Here is an 18,274-nt window from a genome sequence, read left to right as displayed (position 1 = left end):
ACATCTATAGTTCATTATTCATATTCCCAGCAACTTTCTATTTTGCCTTCGCCCTCCACACCCAGAATACTGAAAAAAACAACAACAAATTAACGGAATTTAAAATGGCTCACGCAACATCGCCAGCAGCAAATAATGACTGAAACGACGAAACGGTGAGTGACTGTAACGGGGGATTTTTTTTGTACAATGGAGCGAAAGTTTGCCATTGATACATTAAAGTGACAGAAATACTGCCATTCAATTCAATCTATTAATGCAGTGAAGTCATGATGTTCATTTAGATATTTTAGTTATGAGAATCATGTATAGGCAACTTGATACTAGCCAGGCTAACGGGTGGAAGCTAACTTCACTCACTAGTAAACACACCAACTACATCACTCAACTGAAATCAGCTAATTAAAAATTACATAAAAAAAACAAAAAAACAATCGAAACTCAAATTCTAACAACTCACTTTAAAAAACTTTCTTTGCCAATGTGTAAGCACATGTAAAGACTTTTCCTCAAATAAAGCATCACTTCTAAATGACTGCTGCTGTGTTAGCTTCTGTGGTTAGCGGCCCTATGCTTGTCCCATGTGATCAAAAAGAGTGTTACATTAACTGAGGATTTAATTAGAATAGACGGCTCTAAAGTTGCACAAAACTTCAGCCTTTGAAACTTTACGGCAAAGTTTCAATCTCTGCATGTAGGTTTTTTTCTTTGTCTCTTTTTTTTTGGTCAGTTTCGTTAACACGCACAACGCAGTGCCTAAAAAACACCAGTCATGTAAACGAGAAGAGCCTATTCGGCATCATTAAGCGCTTTGATGGGGACACTTGCAATTTATATACTATTTGTGTTTGATATCTTTATGAAAAACTAATTTAGTTTAAAAAAATATATTAGCTCTTAAAAACAGTCAAAAAAAAAAAAAGAAGACGATTTTATTTATTTATTTATTTTTTTAGACACATTACAACAAGACCAAGATTTTGAAAAAAATAAAGAAAAAAAAGATGGCTTACGCTGCTAAATATCTGAATTGGCATCAGCTTAAACAACATCCATGTTGGTCATGCCCTACCTGTGTTTAAAAGTTACTTGAAACAATTAATAAGGTTTCATGACATGACACGACAGTTTGGATGCTGCAAAGAATTATTCCACCATCAAATAACCTCAATATATTTGTTTTTGTTTTCGTGTGCCAATTTTAGACAGGCACCACTGCACATTCACCCTCCTCCTGTCTAAAAACTGCGCAGGGTGCTCTGTTGTCCCTCAGTGATACAGTTACACAGACATGGCGTAATCTTAGAGGCCCCTGGGAGAGAGCCAAAAGGGAGGGGTGCTGGTGCAGAGGCCGTGCGGAGAAAGAAAGATGGAGGGGAAGGGGGGGGATGAAAAATTAGGAAGAGATATAACCCATTCATGCTGGTCACGAGAGAGAAAGAAAGACAATGAAAACATAGAAAAAGAAAGCGCAGTGCTGTCTGCAGGCATGACGTGACCACAGCGTGGCAGACCAGACAGGTAGGTAGGCAGGCAGAAGGAGGGAGCCGACCAACCTCCTCTGGTAGGTGCTGCCAAACACACGCGGCCCCGGGGGGTGCGGAGGAAGTAGTGGACATTATTAGATCCACCAGAACAGAAGATAGAAATAAGAACATACACACACATCCGCACGCCGACAACCACACACGCCACCAACAGTCACATTATGGCGCTATTATAATGCCAGCTCCCTTTTCAAAACAATCCCATTTCCAGACCACACACCCTGGCTTGCCTCTTTTCTCACGGTACTAAAAAGGAAATGCCAATGGAATTTCAAAAGCCAAATGCCAATAAAGTCGTACTATACACATGGAAAACGCATGCATTAAAGGCGAAGTCAACCGTAAACATTTCTTGACAATAATATCGTATTTGTGACCTCACTAGTCTAAACACGACATTATGATTAATATTACATTTATGCAAAAAAAAAAATCAAGCCGTTTTCATCCATCTCATTTTGCCACTTGCTGTCGACTGAAGATGACATCACAGTTGTTCAGGGCTCAGGCAACGAGCAATCACAGCTCCCCTGTTTTCTAAAGCTGAGCTGTGATTGGTTGTTACCTGAGCAACTGTGATGTCATTTTCACTCGACAACAAGTGGCAAAATGGTCGCCTTCCGATACTGATAAAAACTGCTGGATTTTGCTGCTTAACTTAGATTACACTAATGCAATATTAACCAAAATACCATATTTAGAACATATTATTGAGTTGACCTCCCCTTTAAAAATAGAATAAAATGCATTTATGCGACGCCACAGCTAATCTTGCTCTGTAAGCAATGACATACTTAGCTTTGGTGTTTAGTGATGCCGCCACACAAAACTACCAGTGATTACAAAGAGGACGAGAAAGTTATTGTAAAGTAGCGGTAGCCGAAGTTAACAAGGACAATAATAATGTGTAACATAATGAACAATTTTCACCATGTTACTTTTTCTTTGTATTTCTTTGTTACCGCAGAAGGACACCACCAGTGATAGTAGTTGGACAAGCGGAAAAGGACCTCAGTGTGCCATAGTGGTAGTGTAAGCTACAAAAATAATACCCCAATAATAATAAAAAACAAATTAATAAATAATATAGGAGTGCAACTAAAGTCATGATCATTTTTGCAAAAAATGCACCTCTTAATTAACTAATTCACTGCCATTGACGCCTATAAACGTCAAAAATTAATTTAAAACATTTCTATTAGTTTAACATTTCCCCCCCACTTTTGTTAACAAGAGTATGAAAACATATATATATATTTTTTTAAAGAGAAGATTATTAAAAATGAGGGACGTCAGGAGATTACATTTTTTAATTGTAATGAATCGCATGACTTCAATAGTTAACTCACGATTAATCACAAATATAACTGCTCTAAATGTACTATAATTTTTTTTTCTAGGTTTTCATACTCAAAAAAGGGAAAAAAAGGTACTAATAGAAATAATTCTAATGAATTTTTTATGTCTATAGCCGTCAATAGCAGTGAATGAGGTCATTAAGCTTAAGCTACTGATTTGATCATCATTACACCTCTAATGTATAACAATATTTGTAAAAAATAAATAAAAATCTCAAGAGGTTCTACAGTAAACATCATGATCTAGCAGCAAAGTGTACTTACAGGAAGAGGGCCGAGTTCACCAGGCTCTATGGAGTTTTTATTCCTCATATGGACCGGATACTTTAACCTGGGATCTTCCTAGTTTTTAGTGCAAGAGTAAGAAGGAGAGAGTAAAGAATGAGCAGAAAATAATTTTCAATTTTAGTTAATTATTATTTAAATCCATCCATCCATTCAAATTAAATTCAAAATCAATTTAAAACATCTCATTGAATGAATTTCAATTAAGAGAAGTGGCATGGCGAATGGAAGTACAGTGTTACTCACCCAGGTGGTGACTCTGCTGTTGTGGTCGATGAAGAAAGGCCGCCCGTTGGGGGCTATCCTCATCTCCCAGCCCGGCGGCAGGAAGCTCTGCTGGGCCTTGTGCTGGGACTTGGGCGAGCTGTAGGGAGACGGCTGCGGGGACTGGGGGTTGGAGAAGGTGTCCTTCACTGCCCGTCGCGCCTGGATGTTGTTGGCCCCCTGGATGGACAATTACAACAACATCGGTCCCAAATGTCCAAGAAAACGCTTCGAAATAACAATACAATGGTGACATCATTAATCAATAGGTGGGAGTGAATGAGTTAACGTCCCTCAACTATTAGTGAAGATAGTCAGTGCCAAGAGTCATCCTGACCTTGCACATTTAACTTTTTGTGCTCTTGCAAACTTTTTTAAAGAACATCAACCCTATAGAAGCGATTAAGTGTTGCATCATCACAAAAGAATCCCTCATTATGTGCCGAACTGCCGATCTCAATTTTTAACACGACAAAACGTGTTAATTAACAGTCTTATCTGGATGCTATAATTATGTTTCTGTTTTATTTCCCACTCTGGCTTTGACGGCAGCTTATTATCACACACACACCTACACACACACACACCTTAATTAAATCTCCACCAGGTCAGCTCTCTTGGTAGTTTGTCAGCAAGTGACAAAGACCCTCTTAATTAGCCGCATTACTGTAATGTATTTATCGTCGCAATTTAAGATTGAATAGATGTAGCCGGCACTCCTTTGAGCACCTCAAGAGTACAGAAAAAATCAACGCTATCCTAGATTTACTGTTGAAAGCACGCACCAGACCAAAGTTTGTCATTTCACAACAGCAGAAGTGAGAACAAGTGTGAGGAAAGCAAATTATCACCCAGGTAAGCAGGGTACACGCAACCCTGAAAAACGGACTCAGGAATCATCAAGGTGAGGGTTATGGGCACTTTTTGGAAGAGGAGGGGTGGAGAACCTTGTTTTCGAATATTTTTTTAATTCCTTTGTATGCTGCTGCAATCAAAGAATTGTTTATTACATATATGAGCATTGAAATATTAATATTTAGGTTAGAAGTATACATCGAGCACAGGTTCCCCACCCCTGTTCTTAAAGGGGAAGTCAATCCTATTTTTTTTTGACAATTGTCTGTTCAATGCAGCCCTACTAGTCTAAATACTGTATTCTGGTTAATATTGTGTTATTGAAATATGAGTAAAGCAGCAAAATCCAGTTTTTATCAATATCAGAAGGCGGCCATTTTGCCACTTGCTGTCGAGTGAAAATGACATCACAGTTGTTCAGGTCTCAGGTAAACACCAATCACAGCTTAGCTTCATAAGACAGGTGAGCTGTGATTGGTCGTTACCTGCTGAGCAACTGTGATGTCATCTTCAATCGCCAGCAAGTGGCAAAATGGCCGCCCCCTGAGATGGATAAAAATGGCTGGATTTTGCTGTATAACTCATATTCCACTAATGTAAAGTATCAGAAGGCGACCATTTTGCCACTTGCTGTCGAGTGAAAATTGCATCACAGTTGCTCAGGTAACAACCAATCACAGCTCAGCTTTAGAAAACAGGGGAGCTGTGATTGCTCGTTGCCTGAGCCCTGAACAACTGTGATGTCATCTTCAGTCAACAGCAAGTAGCAAAATGAGATGGATGAAAACGGCTTGATTTTTTTTGCATAACTCATATTCCATAAATGTAATATTAATCAGAATGTCATGTTTAGACTAGTGAGGTCACATATAACATATTATTGTCAAGAAATGTTTAAGGTTGACTTCCCCTTTTAAGGGTTTGCGGTGGACTGGGACGGGTGACTACGTCTCACCTCCAAGGGGGTAGAGAGGGTGACAGTTGGGGAGCTGAGGCTACGAGGTCGTCGGACTTGGGGCTCATGGAGGTGGTTGTTGGAGGCATTAGAGGAAGCATTGGAAGAGAGGGAGGGGGCAGGTGTCAGGGCGGCGGTTGCTCCCGACGGTGACGCGGCCCCCGCTGAGGTGCTGGCACCATCTTCAGTCAGCTGCCAGGGAGAAAAGCACTTTTGAGGTTAAGACGGGTTGGAAACATTGCGCGTGCCTCTTTTCCACTCAACAGTAGACTGCAGCGGGAAACTGCAAAAAACACTCTGCAATAAACGTATCGGTAAGCACAAGCAAGGTTAGCCCCTTTTACACTGCCTGCATTTCGTCGCAGTTCTGTAGAAACAGCAACGACACAATGGGAGGATAAAATTGGCCTGGCATTTTAACCATAACAGAAGGGGATGCTGTCTGTATTCCAAATTGCTGTGAAGTTTAACACTTTCTTTTCCCGCCCCGTTGTTGATATTTGACTATTTTGTACATCGCACCACTTTATGGTCCTGAAGTCATCTATTTATCTGACTGCAGGACAGCGTGTAATCGAGAAAAGACACATTTTAGGGCTGCTGTTAGTGTCAGCTTTTTTGTTTTAAGTCAGTGATTCTCAACCAGTTCGCACTGTGGAAAAGTATCAAATGTCAATTATTTTGATGAAAAAGTATTCATTTTCTATTAAAGAAAAACAGTTTTTGTTCATTTCTCACTATTGTATATTAACAGGCAGAACAATCAACTTTTCTTCTACTAGATGACTTCACTGCCATTGACGACTAGACGTAAAAAATGTGAACTATTTCTATTAGTTTAACATTTTTTCATTTCATTTAATTTTATGAAAACCTAGATTTTTTTATTGTACATTTAAAACATATACAATTATCATGCGATTAATTACGATTAAACGGCCCTTATTTTTAATTTTAAAAAATTATTAGGCCTGTCAGGCGATTAAAATTTTTCATTGTAATTAATCACATGACTTCACTTGTTAACTAACGATTAATCACAAATTTTATACCTGTTGTAAATTTACAAAAAAAAAATCTAGGTTTTCTTACTCTTGTTAGCAAAAGTGGAAAAAAAAATTAAACTAATAGAAATAGTTCAAATGAATTTTTTATGTCTATAGCCGTCAATGGCAGTGAATGAGTTAACCTGTATATCCACTTTTTGTGAACCGTTTTTCTTAGGGGCGTGGCCATGAGATTAGTATCGATGTGAAATATGTACCTTGGCTCAATAAAGGTTGGGAAACACTGGTTTAAGTGATGCGGTAAATCTGCCCAACCAATGATCAACCAGTAGCAGTAATCATGAGGGTTAGGCACTTGACTACATTGCCTTGACTGAAAAATGGGGGGAAATAACTATCAATGAACTAAAAATTGTTTTGTTCTTATTTATTTATTCTACTGTTTGACCATTTAACAACCAATACAAAAATAAAAAATCATTTTAGACTGCTTTTGGGCACGTTTTTTGTTGTTGAGAATTTACCAAATGGTTGAGGTGTCATTTCATGGTTACAAAAAAAAAACAGGATGAAACATTAGTCTTATAAAGACATACACAGTTCTAAGATTTGGTGACCGTGGATTCATTGTATTTATTATTTTATTGCTTTTTTTCCCCAATGCATAAAAATAAAATATTAAAATACTGAATATTACCAGTTACAATTTCTATCTTCATCTCATCTGTGTAAGGTGCAACAGCATTATTATTCGTTGTACAATAACTCACCATGTTACAGCAACTCATTACTTCTAAAATATGGGCTACTAAATGCAATATAAAGCGAATAAAACATATGTTTTTAGTTTTGTTTTTATGTGACCAGCGATATGTTTAACTTCCCTTTGTGTGGATGTAAACCAATCTCCAACAGCTGAAGTTGGTTTGTCATTCTTTGGACAAAATGAAAAACATTTAGCCTCTATTGCTCCTACCGAATGCTTAACTATCCATTGATCAATAATCATGCCCAACCCTAAATTTCGCCACCCATGAGGTACCGGCACGGCAAGTAGTACCCAGAATTTATCCCCATGATGAGTAGGTACTGTGCAGTGGAAAAGGGGCACCACTGACAAACCTTTGCCAAGACATTTATTATTTTTTAACTAGTTTTGTTTGCTAGTTGGGATTGCAATAAAATTACTTGACGAAGTCCACAAAACTTTTAAATTCAGGATTGTTCCGCCTTGGCGAAGGTCTACCAAGCACCACTCTAGTCCGCAATGCAATACTTTTGACTGGGATCCCCTCCTTGCGATCAATGATGGGCGACAGATGGGAATCAAGACAACGAGCAGTCAATGCACGCACGGGCACAAACACCAGGATAAAAAGATAGATTAGACGTCCATCTCTACTAATTGACAGAAAAACACAGTGGAAAGAAATATGGGAAGGAGAAGACATGGCTCCGATCCGGAGTGCCAGAAAACACTAGACAAGAGAAGGAAGACTGAGATGAGGGCACAAAAAAGAACAAAAAAAGAAACGGCTGCACACAAGGCTGAGAACAAGGGTCCGAAAAGAGAATCAACGCCATGGCGATGTTGACGCAAGTTCAGCTCCCGCCTCCTTGACCTGCTGTACCTGCACAATGGGCCTAGTCCAGGTAGTGGTGCGGCTGTTATGGTTGACGTAATAAGTTCTCCCCTTGGCATCCTTCCGCTCTTCCCATCCAGGGGGCAGGCCTGGGGTGGTCAGGTTGAACGCGGTTGCTGTGGGAGACTGGCCACGCCCACCGTGGAGAGAGAGCAAAAATAAACGTGTCAGAGAAGATCGGAAGGTGACGTCTCTCGGAGGGAAATAGTTCCGATAGCAATTCAAAGGCACGGACGGAACAACCTTACGTCAGTTGAGTTGCAAAATAGCAATTGGTGAATTGTGGCGATTTGATGTGATTGAATTGCAACACGACATTTATGCTCACATTTTTCGGTACGGTATGGCGGTATAACGGAACGTTTTAGATACGGCACAGGAAGCGTAACTGCCTCCCTCTGTAGTCACTTGTATGCTCAGTGGAATTTAGCCAACGGTTAGCAGAAATCTAACTGGTTACATCATTTGAAAGGCGATCATATGATTGTGAATTTCAGTGGATCATACTAACAGTGGCATTTAATCTACCTCTCTTGGGCTCTTCAGACCTTCAGATTTAATCATCTTTTATTGTATTTAGGGGTAGGTGAGTACCAATGCCAGTTATCCAACCAATATTAGACTTATTTGAAGGTGTCGGGTACTTATGGAGGCCATCGATACCAGCCACCGATACTAAAGGCAATATAAATTTGACATCGACTAAGTCCTCTTGAGCAGTAGTTGGCGATAAACTGCAAAAAATTTGACACATCTGTGATCATCTACGTCAGAAAGTTATTTGTTCTCATTTGTGTCACTGTGTTACATGAAATTTTATATAACAAAAGTACTGGGAGATGTCTGTACTCAATATTGGTGAGTACTCAAAGAGTGAATATTTGTACTGGTATCGGTCTAGAAAAAAAGTGGTATCAAACATCCAAATTGTATTAATTTTGTCGAGGTGGGCTAGGCTCGAGCTCACCCGCGACCTCATGATGACGAGCGCATTAGAAAATGCCTGATAGGGATGTAACGATAACGGCAATATCGTGATATCGCGATATTAAAACTGCCACAATATAACGTTGTCGTCAGGTTGATTTCCATTTGTGCAGTTCCTAGCACCCTCTTGTGGCTAGTTTTTTTTTTGTGTGCAGTTTAATTTTTACAAGGCACGTTTTGGCCCTGATATGTTTAAAATCCACGCTAGTGGTCAGATGAAGGGGCACATAATATGCTTGTGAACAGAGTCAATATGGGGAGGAACTCAATGTGTGCATTGAGTGCTTGCATTAGCAAGTAAGTGCCTCAATATTAAGTGTTATTAGAGATTGTAGGTTATTTATATGCATTGCTGTAATGTACAAAAGCACAATATTGTGTGTGTTTTGTAGTATAAGCTCTCTTTTTTTCATTTTTTTTTACAATAATGTAAACTTTTTTTGTATCGCCAACCTCCCCACAATATTGTGATAATTAACGTATCGTGACCTTCATATCGTGATAATATCGTACCGTGGATATCCCATCCCTAATGGATGGATGTAGATTTTATTTTAAAATCATTGAATTTTGAGAATTTACTGCTAGCAATTTCAGTTTAATTTTAAATTTGTTCCTGTTTTACACAAAAAAACTATGACCTTAAAATTAAGGTAGAGTACATCCTGAACAGTTTTCTTTTTTCTTTTACAACCTGCCGTAAAATAAAGAAAACAGTACAAAATTTAGGAGTTAAACACTTTTTATCAGACAGCAATGACATTGGTGTTTATTCCAATCATGATTACGGAATTATAGGTTTTAAAAAAAAGCTATGCACATGTACATTTTTTGTAGATAAATTATATAGATGTTCACTTAAGTGGTTATAAGCTAGCAACAATTTATTTATTTATTTTTTAAACAATATTCTGACCTCTAAACTATGTATAGTAAAGACAGGAACAACTCCAGGGAAAAAAAACAACTAATAAATATATGAAGTCAATGGATAAGTGCACAAATAAAGTGACACAAAAAGAGACTATATTGCTGCAATGAAATCTTTTTAGCGTGTATATTTTAGTCAATATTGCTGCACACATCCTTTTTAAAGTCTGTCCAACATGAAAATGCTTCAATGTGAAAAGGGAAGGAAAATACTGTCAACTATCGAGGATGTTTTTATGAACGTCTTAAACAAGAGGTGCAGAGAGTTTGTACTGTACATAAACTGAGATATTACCGTGGTCTCCTCACCACCTGAGACTGTTTGAGCTCTGGTTCTTCTGGAATGGGAACGCTGCTGGTGGCAGACAACAGTATTGTCAGGAGGGGGCATTAATAAAGTGGGCAAAAGGTGAGGTTTAAGGTTGGGCATTATATTGAAGAGACACTGAAAAGACAAAAGGGTGGCGATAGAAAGTGATTGTGTTTGGGAAGGAAGCTGTGACTTTTTGGGGTGATGCGGAAAAAAAATCAATTGAGGGAATCGAGGAGATTGATTTTGAGGTGGCTGGAAGGTTGTGACTGGTTGATTGGATTTTGCAAAGAAAGTGTACACAAGTAAATACAATTTATGTCAAGTGAAAATGGAGTTTAAAATCAAAGATAACGGCTATTATGGAGCAATGTTATGATCAGACAAAAATTGAGGCAAACTAGTCATCACCTTAATACGGTGTACACTTTGATTAATCTCACGGAATGTTTCGATGTCTCTGTCTGTGCTGCTGTTTTGGTTAGCAACAGAGTTTAAATTGGCTCAGTAGCATCTAAGAACCAAACTGACTACCTGTTTGTTTTTTTCCAGATTGGAAACACGTGGTGTCTATTCATTGATTGATGCACAGTGATACTAAATTATATGAGGAAATATATATATTTTTTAAAAAGTAATATAGTTTATGCAAGGCAATGTTACAGCAGTGCTAGCGATATGTGCATGGTTGTACATTTTTAAGTTTGAAAGATATTAGCAAAAAAAAATGCATTGAATGTGTCCAGTATATGTGCCTACGAAACCTCAACAAGATTGCAGTGATGGCTGAGGACAGCAAATGCCTGCCTGATTACACCACCCAATAATTTGCTCGTCATTGCTGCTGACATCAGCACTTGTAGTATTCCTTTGTTCAACAGCTCTGTGACTCAACTGTGTGACTGCCTCAAGAATCATGTGACAGTCGGACTTGGAGGCTGTGACTAATGACATCTTGAAATCATGCGAGGGTTTCTAACTAAAATGCTCAAAGTGCTGAAGATCAAGTGTTTACTTCTAAATCAGCTATAAAGACGGGAAGGAAGTGGTACGGTAATGCTAGTGAGGCAAGAAAAAGGAAAGAATGCTACAACAAGAGGGAAAAGTGAAGAGTTAGGAAAAAACACCTGTCTGGCGTGGTGGGGGAAAAAGCGGGATTAATGTGTTGAACACCAACAGCACTGACAACGGAGATGTGAAGGAGAAGCCTAAAAAAAAGCCCTCGGGGACGATGAGAAGGCTCAACAGTAACGGAACAGAAAGGGAGGAAGTAGCACAAGAGAGGCGACGAGACGGTCGAAAATGCAAGCGTGGGGAAATATTTACCGCAGGAGGAGGAGGAGGAGGCTGGGCCTGATCGCTAACGCCATCCGTCATACTGGAAGAGCGCAGTCGGTTTGACAAATTGGTCTGCCGAGAGGAAGAAGACATTTGAAAAAAAATCAAAAGTAGTAAGTGGTTTAATAACTACAACATGTTTTGAATCACTCGCAATAGGTGAAAATCCATGATACAGAGAGGTCATTAAAAATATGCATTTTATATTTCCGACATGCTTTAAATATACCTTTTACACAAACAGCTAAAAAGTGCACAAGGGACAGAAGCTCTACAGCAAGTACACTGTAAAAAAAAAATCAAAGAAAATGATCGCTTAAAAAAAAACACGATCGAATGATTTCATGAATGATGAACTGCTAATATTATCGAGGGAACACTATGCTAAAGGGAACATCGCTCATTATGTCATTTATGGTGGTTTCATTTTTGGAAAAAGTCATTAAAACAAATCCAAACACCACCCTAAAATGTTTCGACCCATTACCAATCAACTTTAATGACAGCATTCAACTTTAACATAAGAGGGTTTGCTTTCTCACCAGAACAGAGCTGGGCCCAGGCACTTCGCCATTAGCCTCGGAGGTAAACGACAGCCTCAGGCTCAAATCATCAGAGAACTCCTGTGAGACGGGCGTCGGTGGAGGTTGTGGGCTCAGCATGGAGGATGTGCCAGGTTGGGACTGGTCCATGCTGTCATTTGGGTCTTCCTCTGTGATTAGCTCCCAGGACTATAGACAGTTGGTTATAGGAAGGTCAACCATGTCAGAAATACTGATTAGCATGACTCCAAAGATTATGGGATGATCTTAGATTCAACTCTTTAAAGAGACAGTGTGTAGATTTTTCTATGCTCATCCCTTTAAAAAAAATCACTATTAATTTCAATAATATGCAAAAATAATAATAATTATCGCATCAATCAATCTACATTTGTTTTAAAAAAATTTAAAGGACGTCAACATGTTTCGCTAGCATTTTTCTGCTATGAATAGCCTAAGGACAAGAACTTTGCAAATGCAGTAATTGGTTTGAGAATTGTGGTCTCTGTAGTGCGTACTCTTCATAATGCACGCACTTCGAATTTAGGTAGTTGCATTCCATTAGCTCACCACTAGAAGGCACTAAAGTCTACACACTGTCCTTTAAAAGTTTTCAGAATGTTTTACGCAAAAAGCAAAAGAAGCAAAACAAATGCCCAGAGTTGACTGAGAGGTCTAGTGATGTTTACAGACGCCTTCAGTGACGGTAATGCATGTAGGCAGTTAAAACTCTGAACCTTAATGCTCATTTTACTTGTTGATTTGTGTCCCTCTAGTATGTTCTCTTTTCTGTGTTTGTGCACAACCCCTTTCTCACATTATCAATAACGTCCCGTGGCTCCATATGCTCATTCTCCAGGTCCTCGCTGATGTGTCGTCTTGAACGGAAGACGCGATGCGCCTCCTGGTGGATCTGACGCTGCCGATTGTCGCTCTCAGTTTCCGAAATCACGTCCCTTAACAGGAAAAACGACAACGACGTTTTTTTAAGAAATGAAGGTTACGCATTGCACACATTAAGTAGAGAAGGATTACATGTTGGAGGGCCGTTTCCACTGCGTGGAACGATTGTTGTGGTTGACATAGTAGGTGCGTCCCAGATTGTCCACCTTCTCTTCCCAGCCTGGAGGCAAAGGTGGAAGCAGCTGCTGGGGGCGCTGCGAACCCGAATCTGCCGATTCATCCCACCCCTGAAATGAAAGGAAACAGTCATCCATTTTTTAATATATGGCAGAATGGACTTCATGGTCACATTTATTAACCACAGGAAGATCAATTTGTGGTATTTGATCATTTAAATGGATGGCTACGTCCGGAATATCAAATGTTGCCAAAGCTACTAGCTCGTAAAACGTTGAGAGCTCAGTTGAATTGAAAGTGCTTCAAGATGTTGGATCATCTCTTTAATAACAGGTGGTCGAATACATTTATCAAACACTCTATGTGAAATGTACTGCGACTCCTCCCACGTGTTTGAAATTATCAAATGAAATGGTTTATTTTGAGAGGTCTCTGTAGAGTGAGTGGGTGGCATGCAAATACTAGAGATTAATAAAGTTTCTTGTTGATGTATAGCCATTAGTTCATATAGTTACAGCCAATATATTGCCAATAGGGAAATCCGCGTATGAATATAAAACCCATGAAATGCATTTGGGGGGGGGGGGGCAATAAAACCCTGGGGGGGGGGGGGAAATAAAAAATAAATTCCACAAAATATGCATTAAAATATTTTTTATATATATATATATTTACATTTAATTTCCAGGCACTATGCCTTGTTTAAAAGCACTTCATTTAACATTTAAGAACAAAAATGTTAGCCATTATGACCTAATACGCTATATGGAAAGTAAAGAACACATTTATTTGGATCTCTTTTTTTCTCTTTTTTTTTTACATTTTATATTTGGCAGCAACTTTTAATTGATAATTTTTATTTTTTATTTTTTAGCCAAACCTCAGAACAACATAAGCTGGTACCTCCATCCAGAATTTTTTGTGTATCCTGGGAAGGAAGTTGAATGGAAAATTTTCAGGGATAAAATAAAAAGAAAGATCCTTTTCAGGGATAAAATAAGTAAACAAATCCCGACTCTCACATTTCTTTTTGTCTCGACCTGAAAGTTGACATCATTTTCCTTTGGAAAGGAATCGGAACGCCGGAATCTTCCAGCTCGATTAGAGGTCACGATGAGCAATTTACCACAATGGCTCACGTAATGTTGAATCATCATAAAAAAAAAAGGAAAGGTTTAAAGGACAATTGGATACAGCCAACAGCACCCTAAAATTGAGGATTTAAGCTTCAGTAGTTGATTTAAAGTTTTTGTTTTGTTTTATCACAACTCATCAACTTTGCCACCAAGTCCTGTCCACAGAACATTTTACGGTAACTCATTCACTCCCAGCTTTTTTTTACAGAAACAATCCCCTTCCCTCACGGCTGTTTTACTGGATTTTGACTGATTTTGCAAGGCCCACAGAATATTGTGTTCTTTTGCTATAAAAACATGGAACCGACCAAAAAAAAGACTAAAGTCTCTTCCTTCATCAGGAAAAAAAAAGTTTATTTCTATCGGTTTCCGTTTTGCAGCATTTAGCATTAGAATATAGCTTAGTTGCATCATTATTCACAAATCTATTTAGAATTGTCAGTAATTGAGGGTTTTTTCAACATGGCCCTGGTTGATATATTTTGTTCTGCAGGCTGTCACATGCTGGCCGTCTGTGTAATAGCGACCATTTCTTCAACCGTTTTTTTTGCAGTTGAGAGGCTGCATCAAAGCTTTCTGTATGCTCTAGCATAAACAAACAAACGCATAAATACGTCTTTGGGACCGTTAAAACGTTTAAATTAGTTAAACACAAATTCTTCACGATTTAACCTCACCCAATTGTCTTGTAAATGTCATTCCAATTTGGTAGCAATCGCACAACATCTCTACAGGTTTGCCTTGGAAACACTTTGAATAAGCAAAAATGAGCATCAACAGATGCTTCAAGCCAAAGTGGTTGATGTGCCGTATATTAATGTTTTAAGTTATCAAATTTTCCTGCCATGCTGCGCCTACTTACACTGACAAAAACTCAAATATTTCGCAATTTTGCATCGCCCGTCTTGAGTTGTGCACATGGTTTAAATTTGGTAGCAACTGGACAAAAATCTCAAAGACACCATGAAATGACCTAAAACGATCGCATACAACAAACAGACAACTTCCTTTTCGGGTATGGAAAAAAAAGACAGGCCGACCAAATGTCATCTCTCCTGGGGTTAATTATGTTGAATTCATTCATTTCTCCACTGGAGGGGAATCTTTCATCTTAACGATAAATCACATGATGCAATTTACAAGGATGCTTCAGTTGATGCCAAGTTAATAAATAAATAAATCATCAAATAAATAATAAATAAACAATACTAAAAACTGCTTGACTGAGCTTACCTCTGCCTCCTCCCTCATGTCTCCAGCTTCCTCTTCAGGTCCTCCTTGTTTGGGCAAATAGGCCATCTTCAGACGCAGGTAACCCTTCACCCTAGACTTGTGACTTGGAAATATCAACGAGCAGGAATGAGCTAGGTAGCTAAGATAACCTACGATGACAAATAACATCACATCTATTTTCACCCCTTTGGTGCCACGACCGATGATACCAACCTCCTGGGCCGCAACAGGAAGTCCTTAAACGTATAAGGGCGCTCCATGGTGGGGTCCTCTGTCTGTAAATGAATAGAAAGTAGGCTGTTTTTTAATTTTCAAAAAAAAAAATTAAAAGGGCATCATAATCAAGAGTCGCGGCTCTGGATTACATGGCCCTGAGCGTCATACTGGATTGTGGTTATGCAATGCTTCTCCAGTTACACATTGGAAAAACAGAAAGGCTACTTGGTAATTCTCAGCAGTCTGCCAAACCCTTTTTCAGCATACAGCAAAAACTCTGCCACTATTCAGAGGCGTGACAAAGAAGATAAAGAGATGATGCATAAATTAACACCCGTGGCTTGTGGGTAAGTACGTAGGCTTACGTGGATCATCCACTGACTTCTAACAGCTAATAGTTCCCTCGACTAAAAGGAGCCACATACTGAACGTTAAAATATGATCCTATCCTAAAATTAATCCAGATACAGAATTTATTTTTGACATGTAGTATGTTAAATGTAGTAAGATTGGATTTCACAGCGATGTAAACAATCTGAACATAGTAAATGGTACATTTACATTTGGATCCGAAACTAAAATTTCAGTAGCAAATCCTGCACACACATTTAAAAATTCAGTTAAAATCTCACTTTCATTTTTGCTGCTTTTGTTGTTAAAGCAACACTGAGGAACTTTACGTTGATTATGGCAGCGCCATATGGACAAAAGAAGTATTGTTTTGTCTGAAGGAAGACCAAATTTCCTATTAGGACAAGGGTATTGTGTTGTTGTTTTTTAGCTCAGGCCAGCGAGTGAAATCCGGGCCAATGTTCATCCTTGACTGTCCTTATGTCCGGGTAGCTTCCCTTTTCCTTTTTTATCTCCTCAGACAAAACTTTTCAGTTGTTTTGCAGCTTCTGCCAGAAAAGCAGCAATCGTGCATCGACATTCCAATTGACTTCCGTCTTTGTAACGAGGGGGGGGGGGGGGATGATACGGACCCCCTCAGTCTATGGCAAAGGTACCTTTCAACTAGTTTTAAGTCGATGTTTCATCAGAAGAGTTATGAAAACATTTTATTAAGGTTAAAAAGTTCCTTAGACTAGTGCTACTTTAATGGCTTTATTATTTGTTGTCAGTGGATCCCAGTGACATGTTATCAGAATGAGCAGATGATAACTTTACTGTGTGAAAAATAGGGATGGGACATTAGCAGAATAATTAATCAAACATTAAGAATTAGTGTAGTAGATTATTTGATTAATCAATGCAAAATTGACAATTCATAAAAATCCAGAAAAATAATGGTGTATATCCACAATTGTGTACTACATCCTTCTTAGTCTTTGCACACGTTTTCAGCAATTATCTTCCAGCATATATAATGTATTTGGAAACAAATCTCTGAATTTATTGTATGGTCTTCGAATTTTGACAGTTACATACCGCAAAACTTGTTTAATTGCATTCTAGCCCTGTTGATTCAGTCTACATGTACTCTGCTGTCAAAAGATAAATCAATCCAGGTTTACTTGTTAAAATAGTACCTCTTAAAATCAAAGTGGCATACTTCGATGGCAACTAATAAAGTCGTTTCTATCTGAATTGAATACTAGTAAAATTGTGCTAGAAATATAACAATAAAAACCTGCTTACCAGTGCTCAGCAATTTCACAGAAATCCAGTCCAATACCTATTCCTTGTGAAACGATTTTAGTCAAACGTTTCAAAAATTGAATTGGTAAATTCATAAAATACACACAGGCCTCAAATGGGTGGTTGCACCAAAACAAACAAACCAACTGAACCAACTAATGCCCAAAGATACAAACTTGAAATATTCTCTGATCTCTTTAAATGTGTGTGTGTACACCTCAAACCCACTGTGTCTTTGGTTTTAGAACCAGTTATATCACCAAAGTCTGCATTTTCCCACTGAGACTATGTCAATTCAACTGAGGCGTCTTTTTCCATGCGGTCCAAATCAGGGACAGTCGCCTTATTGTTTACATTCTAGACTGTCTTGCCAAACAGGGAGCACTGCTAGGCTATTAACGCAACAAGAAGAAGCTACTTGTGTGAGCACTTTCCTCACACCAGAGACACTCTCGGATCAGCAAATGCTGAATCTGAAAACATCTAAGTACCCCAAATCCGATTTATTTTGACAGTCTATTTTGCTTGTACATTTCAAGTGCGACCGAAAACGACCCTTATATGTCGAAGAAGTCCATTTGTCAAAACAGAGCAGCAACAACAATAACGTAAATAAAGCCTGGGAAAGTCGGGAGGGGCAGCAAACAATTATACTAAGTAAGGCAGATTAACTTCTTTAGGGCGGGACCAGCACACACAATATAACATCATAAAACGTCATGACAATAACAAAGTGAAATGTTTTGCTATTTTGTGTGTCCCCTTCTGTCTAGAATAGCTGGTCAAAATCTCTTGGATTCCTAAAATGACTTCCTGTGTATTTTTGGGGCATGGGTTTTGAGACTTATGATAGACATGGTGACCAAATTCCACCTTCTAGGGTGTAATTTGTTTTTCGGAGGTTGAACATACAAGTATTAATACATGAATATGCGAATCTCATTACTCCG

At 38.6% G+C, this 18,274-nt stretch overlaps 1 protein-coding gene across 10 annotated transcripts in view; it reads right to left on the bottom strand.

The window, feature by feature from the left end:
• The window catches only part of nedd4l (NEDD4 like E3 ubiquitin protein ligase), a 47,575-nt gene that overhangs the window by 7,931 nt on the left and 21,370 nt on the right, over positions 1–18,274 (bottom strand). For 4 of the 10 annotated variants that reach the window (XM_086096185.1, XM_086096184.1, XM_086096186.1 and 1 more), the window contains 12 exons: positions 15,684–15,745; positions 15,471–15,573; positions 13,057–13,211; positions 12,839–12,977; positions 12,022–12,210; positions 11,468–11,551; positions 10,127–10,186; positions 7,903–8,040; positions 5,265–5,456; positions 3,437–3,634; positions 3,170–3,247; positions 1,557–1,571 (listed from right to left, as the gene is read on the bottom strand). In XM_086096185.1, coding sequence (XP_085952311.1) covers positions 1,557–1,571; positions 3,170–3,247; positions 3,437–3,634; positions 5,265–5,456; positions 7,903–8,040; positions 10,127–10,186; positions 11,468–11,551; positions 12,022–12,210; positions 12,839–12,977; positions 13,057–13,211; positions 15,471–15,573; positions 15,684–15,745 — 1,413 coding nt within the window. The remainder of the gene's footprint in view (positions 1–1,556; positions 1,572–3,169; positions 3,248–3,436; positions 3,635–5,264; positions 5,457–7,902; positions 8,041–10,126; positions 10,187–11,467; positions 11,552–12,021; positions 12,211–12,838; positions 12,978–13,056; positions 13,212–15,470; positions 15,574–15,683; positions 15,746–18,274) is intronic. The other 6 variants (XM_086096187.1, XM_086096180.1, XM_086096178.1 and 3 more) reach the window with 5 other exon arrangements.

This window comes from Leptonotus elevatus, chromosome 15, assembly GCF_054856555.1.
Source record: "Leptonotus elevatus isolate MCC_2025b chromosome 15, RoL_Lele_1.0, whole genome shotgun sequence".
In the NCBI taxonomy this organism is placed as follows: Eukaryota; Metazoa; Chordata; class Actinopteri; order Syngnathiformes; family Syngnathidae; genus Leptonotus; species Leptonotus elevatus.
Note: the sequence above shows the minus strand (reverse complement) of the source record. Positions and strands in the feature narration are given on the sequence as shown.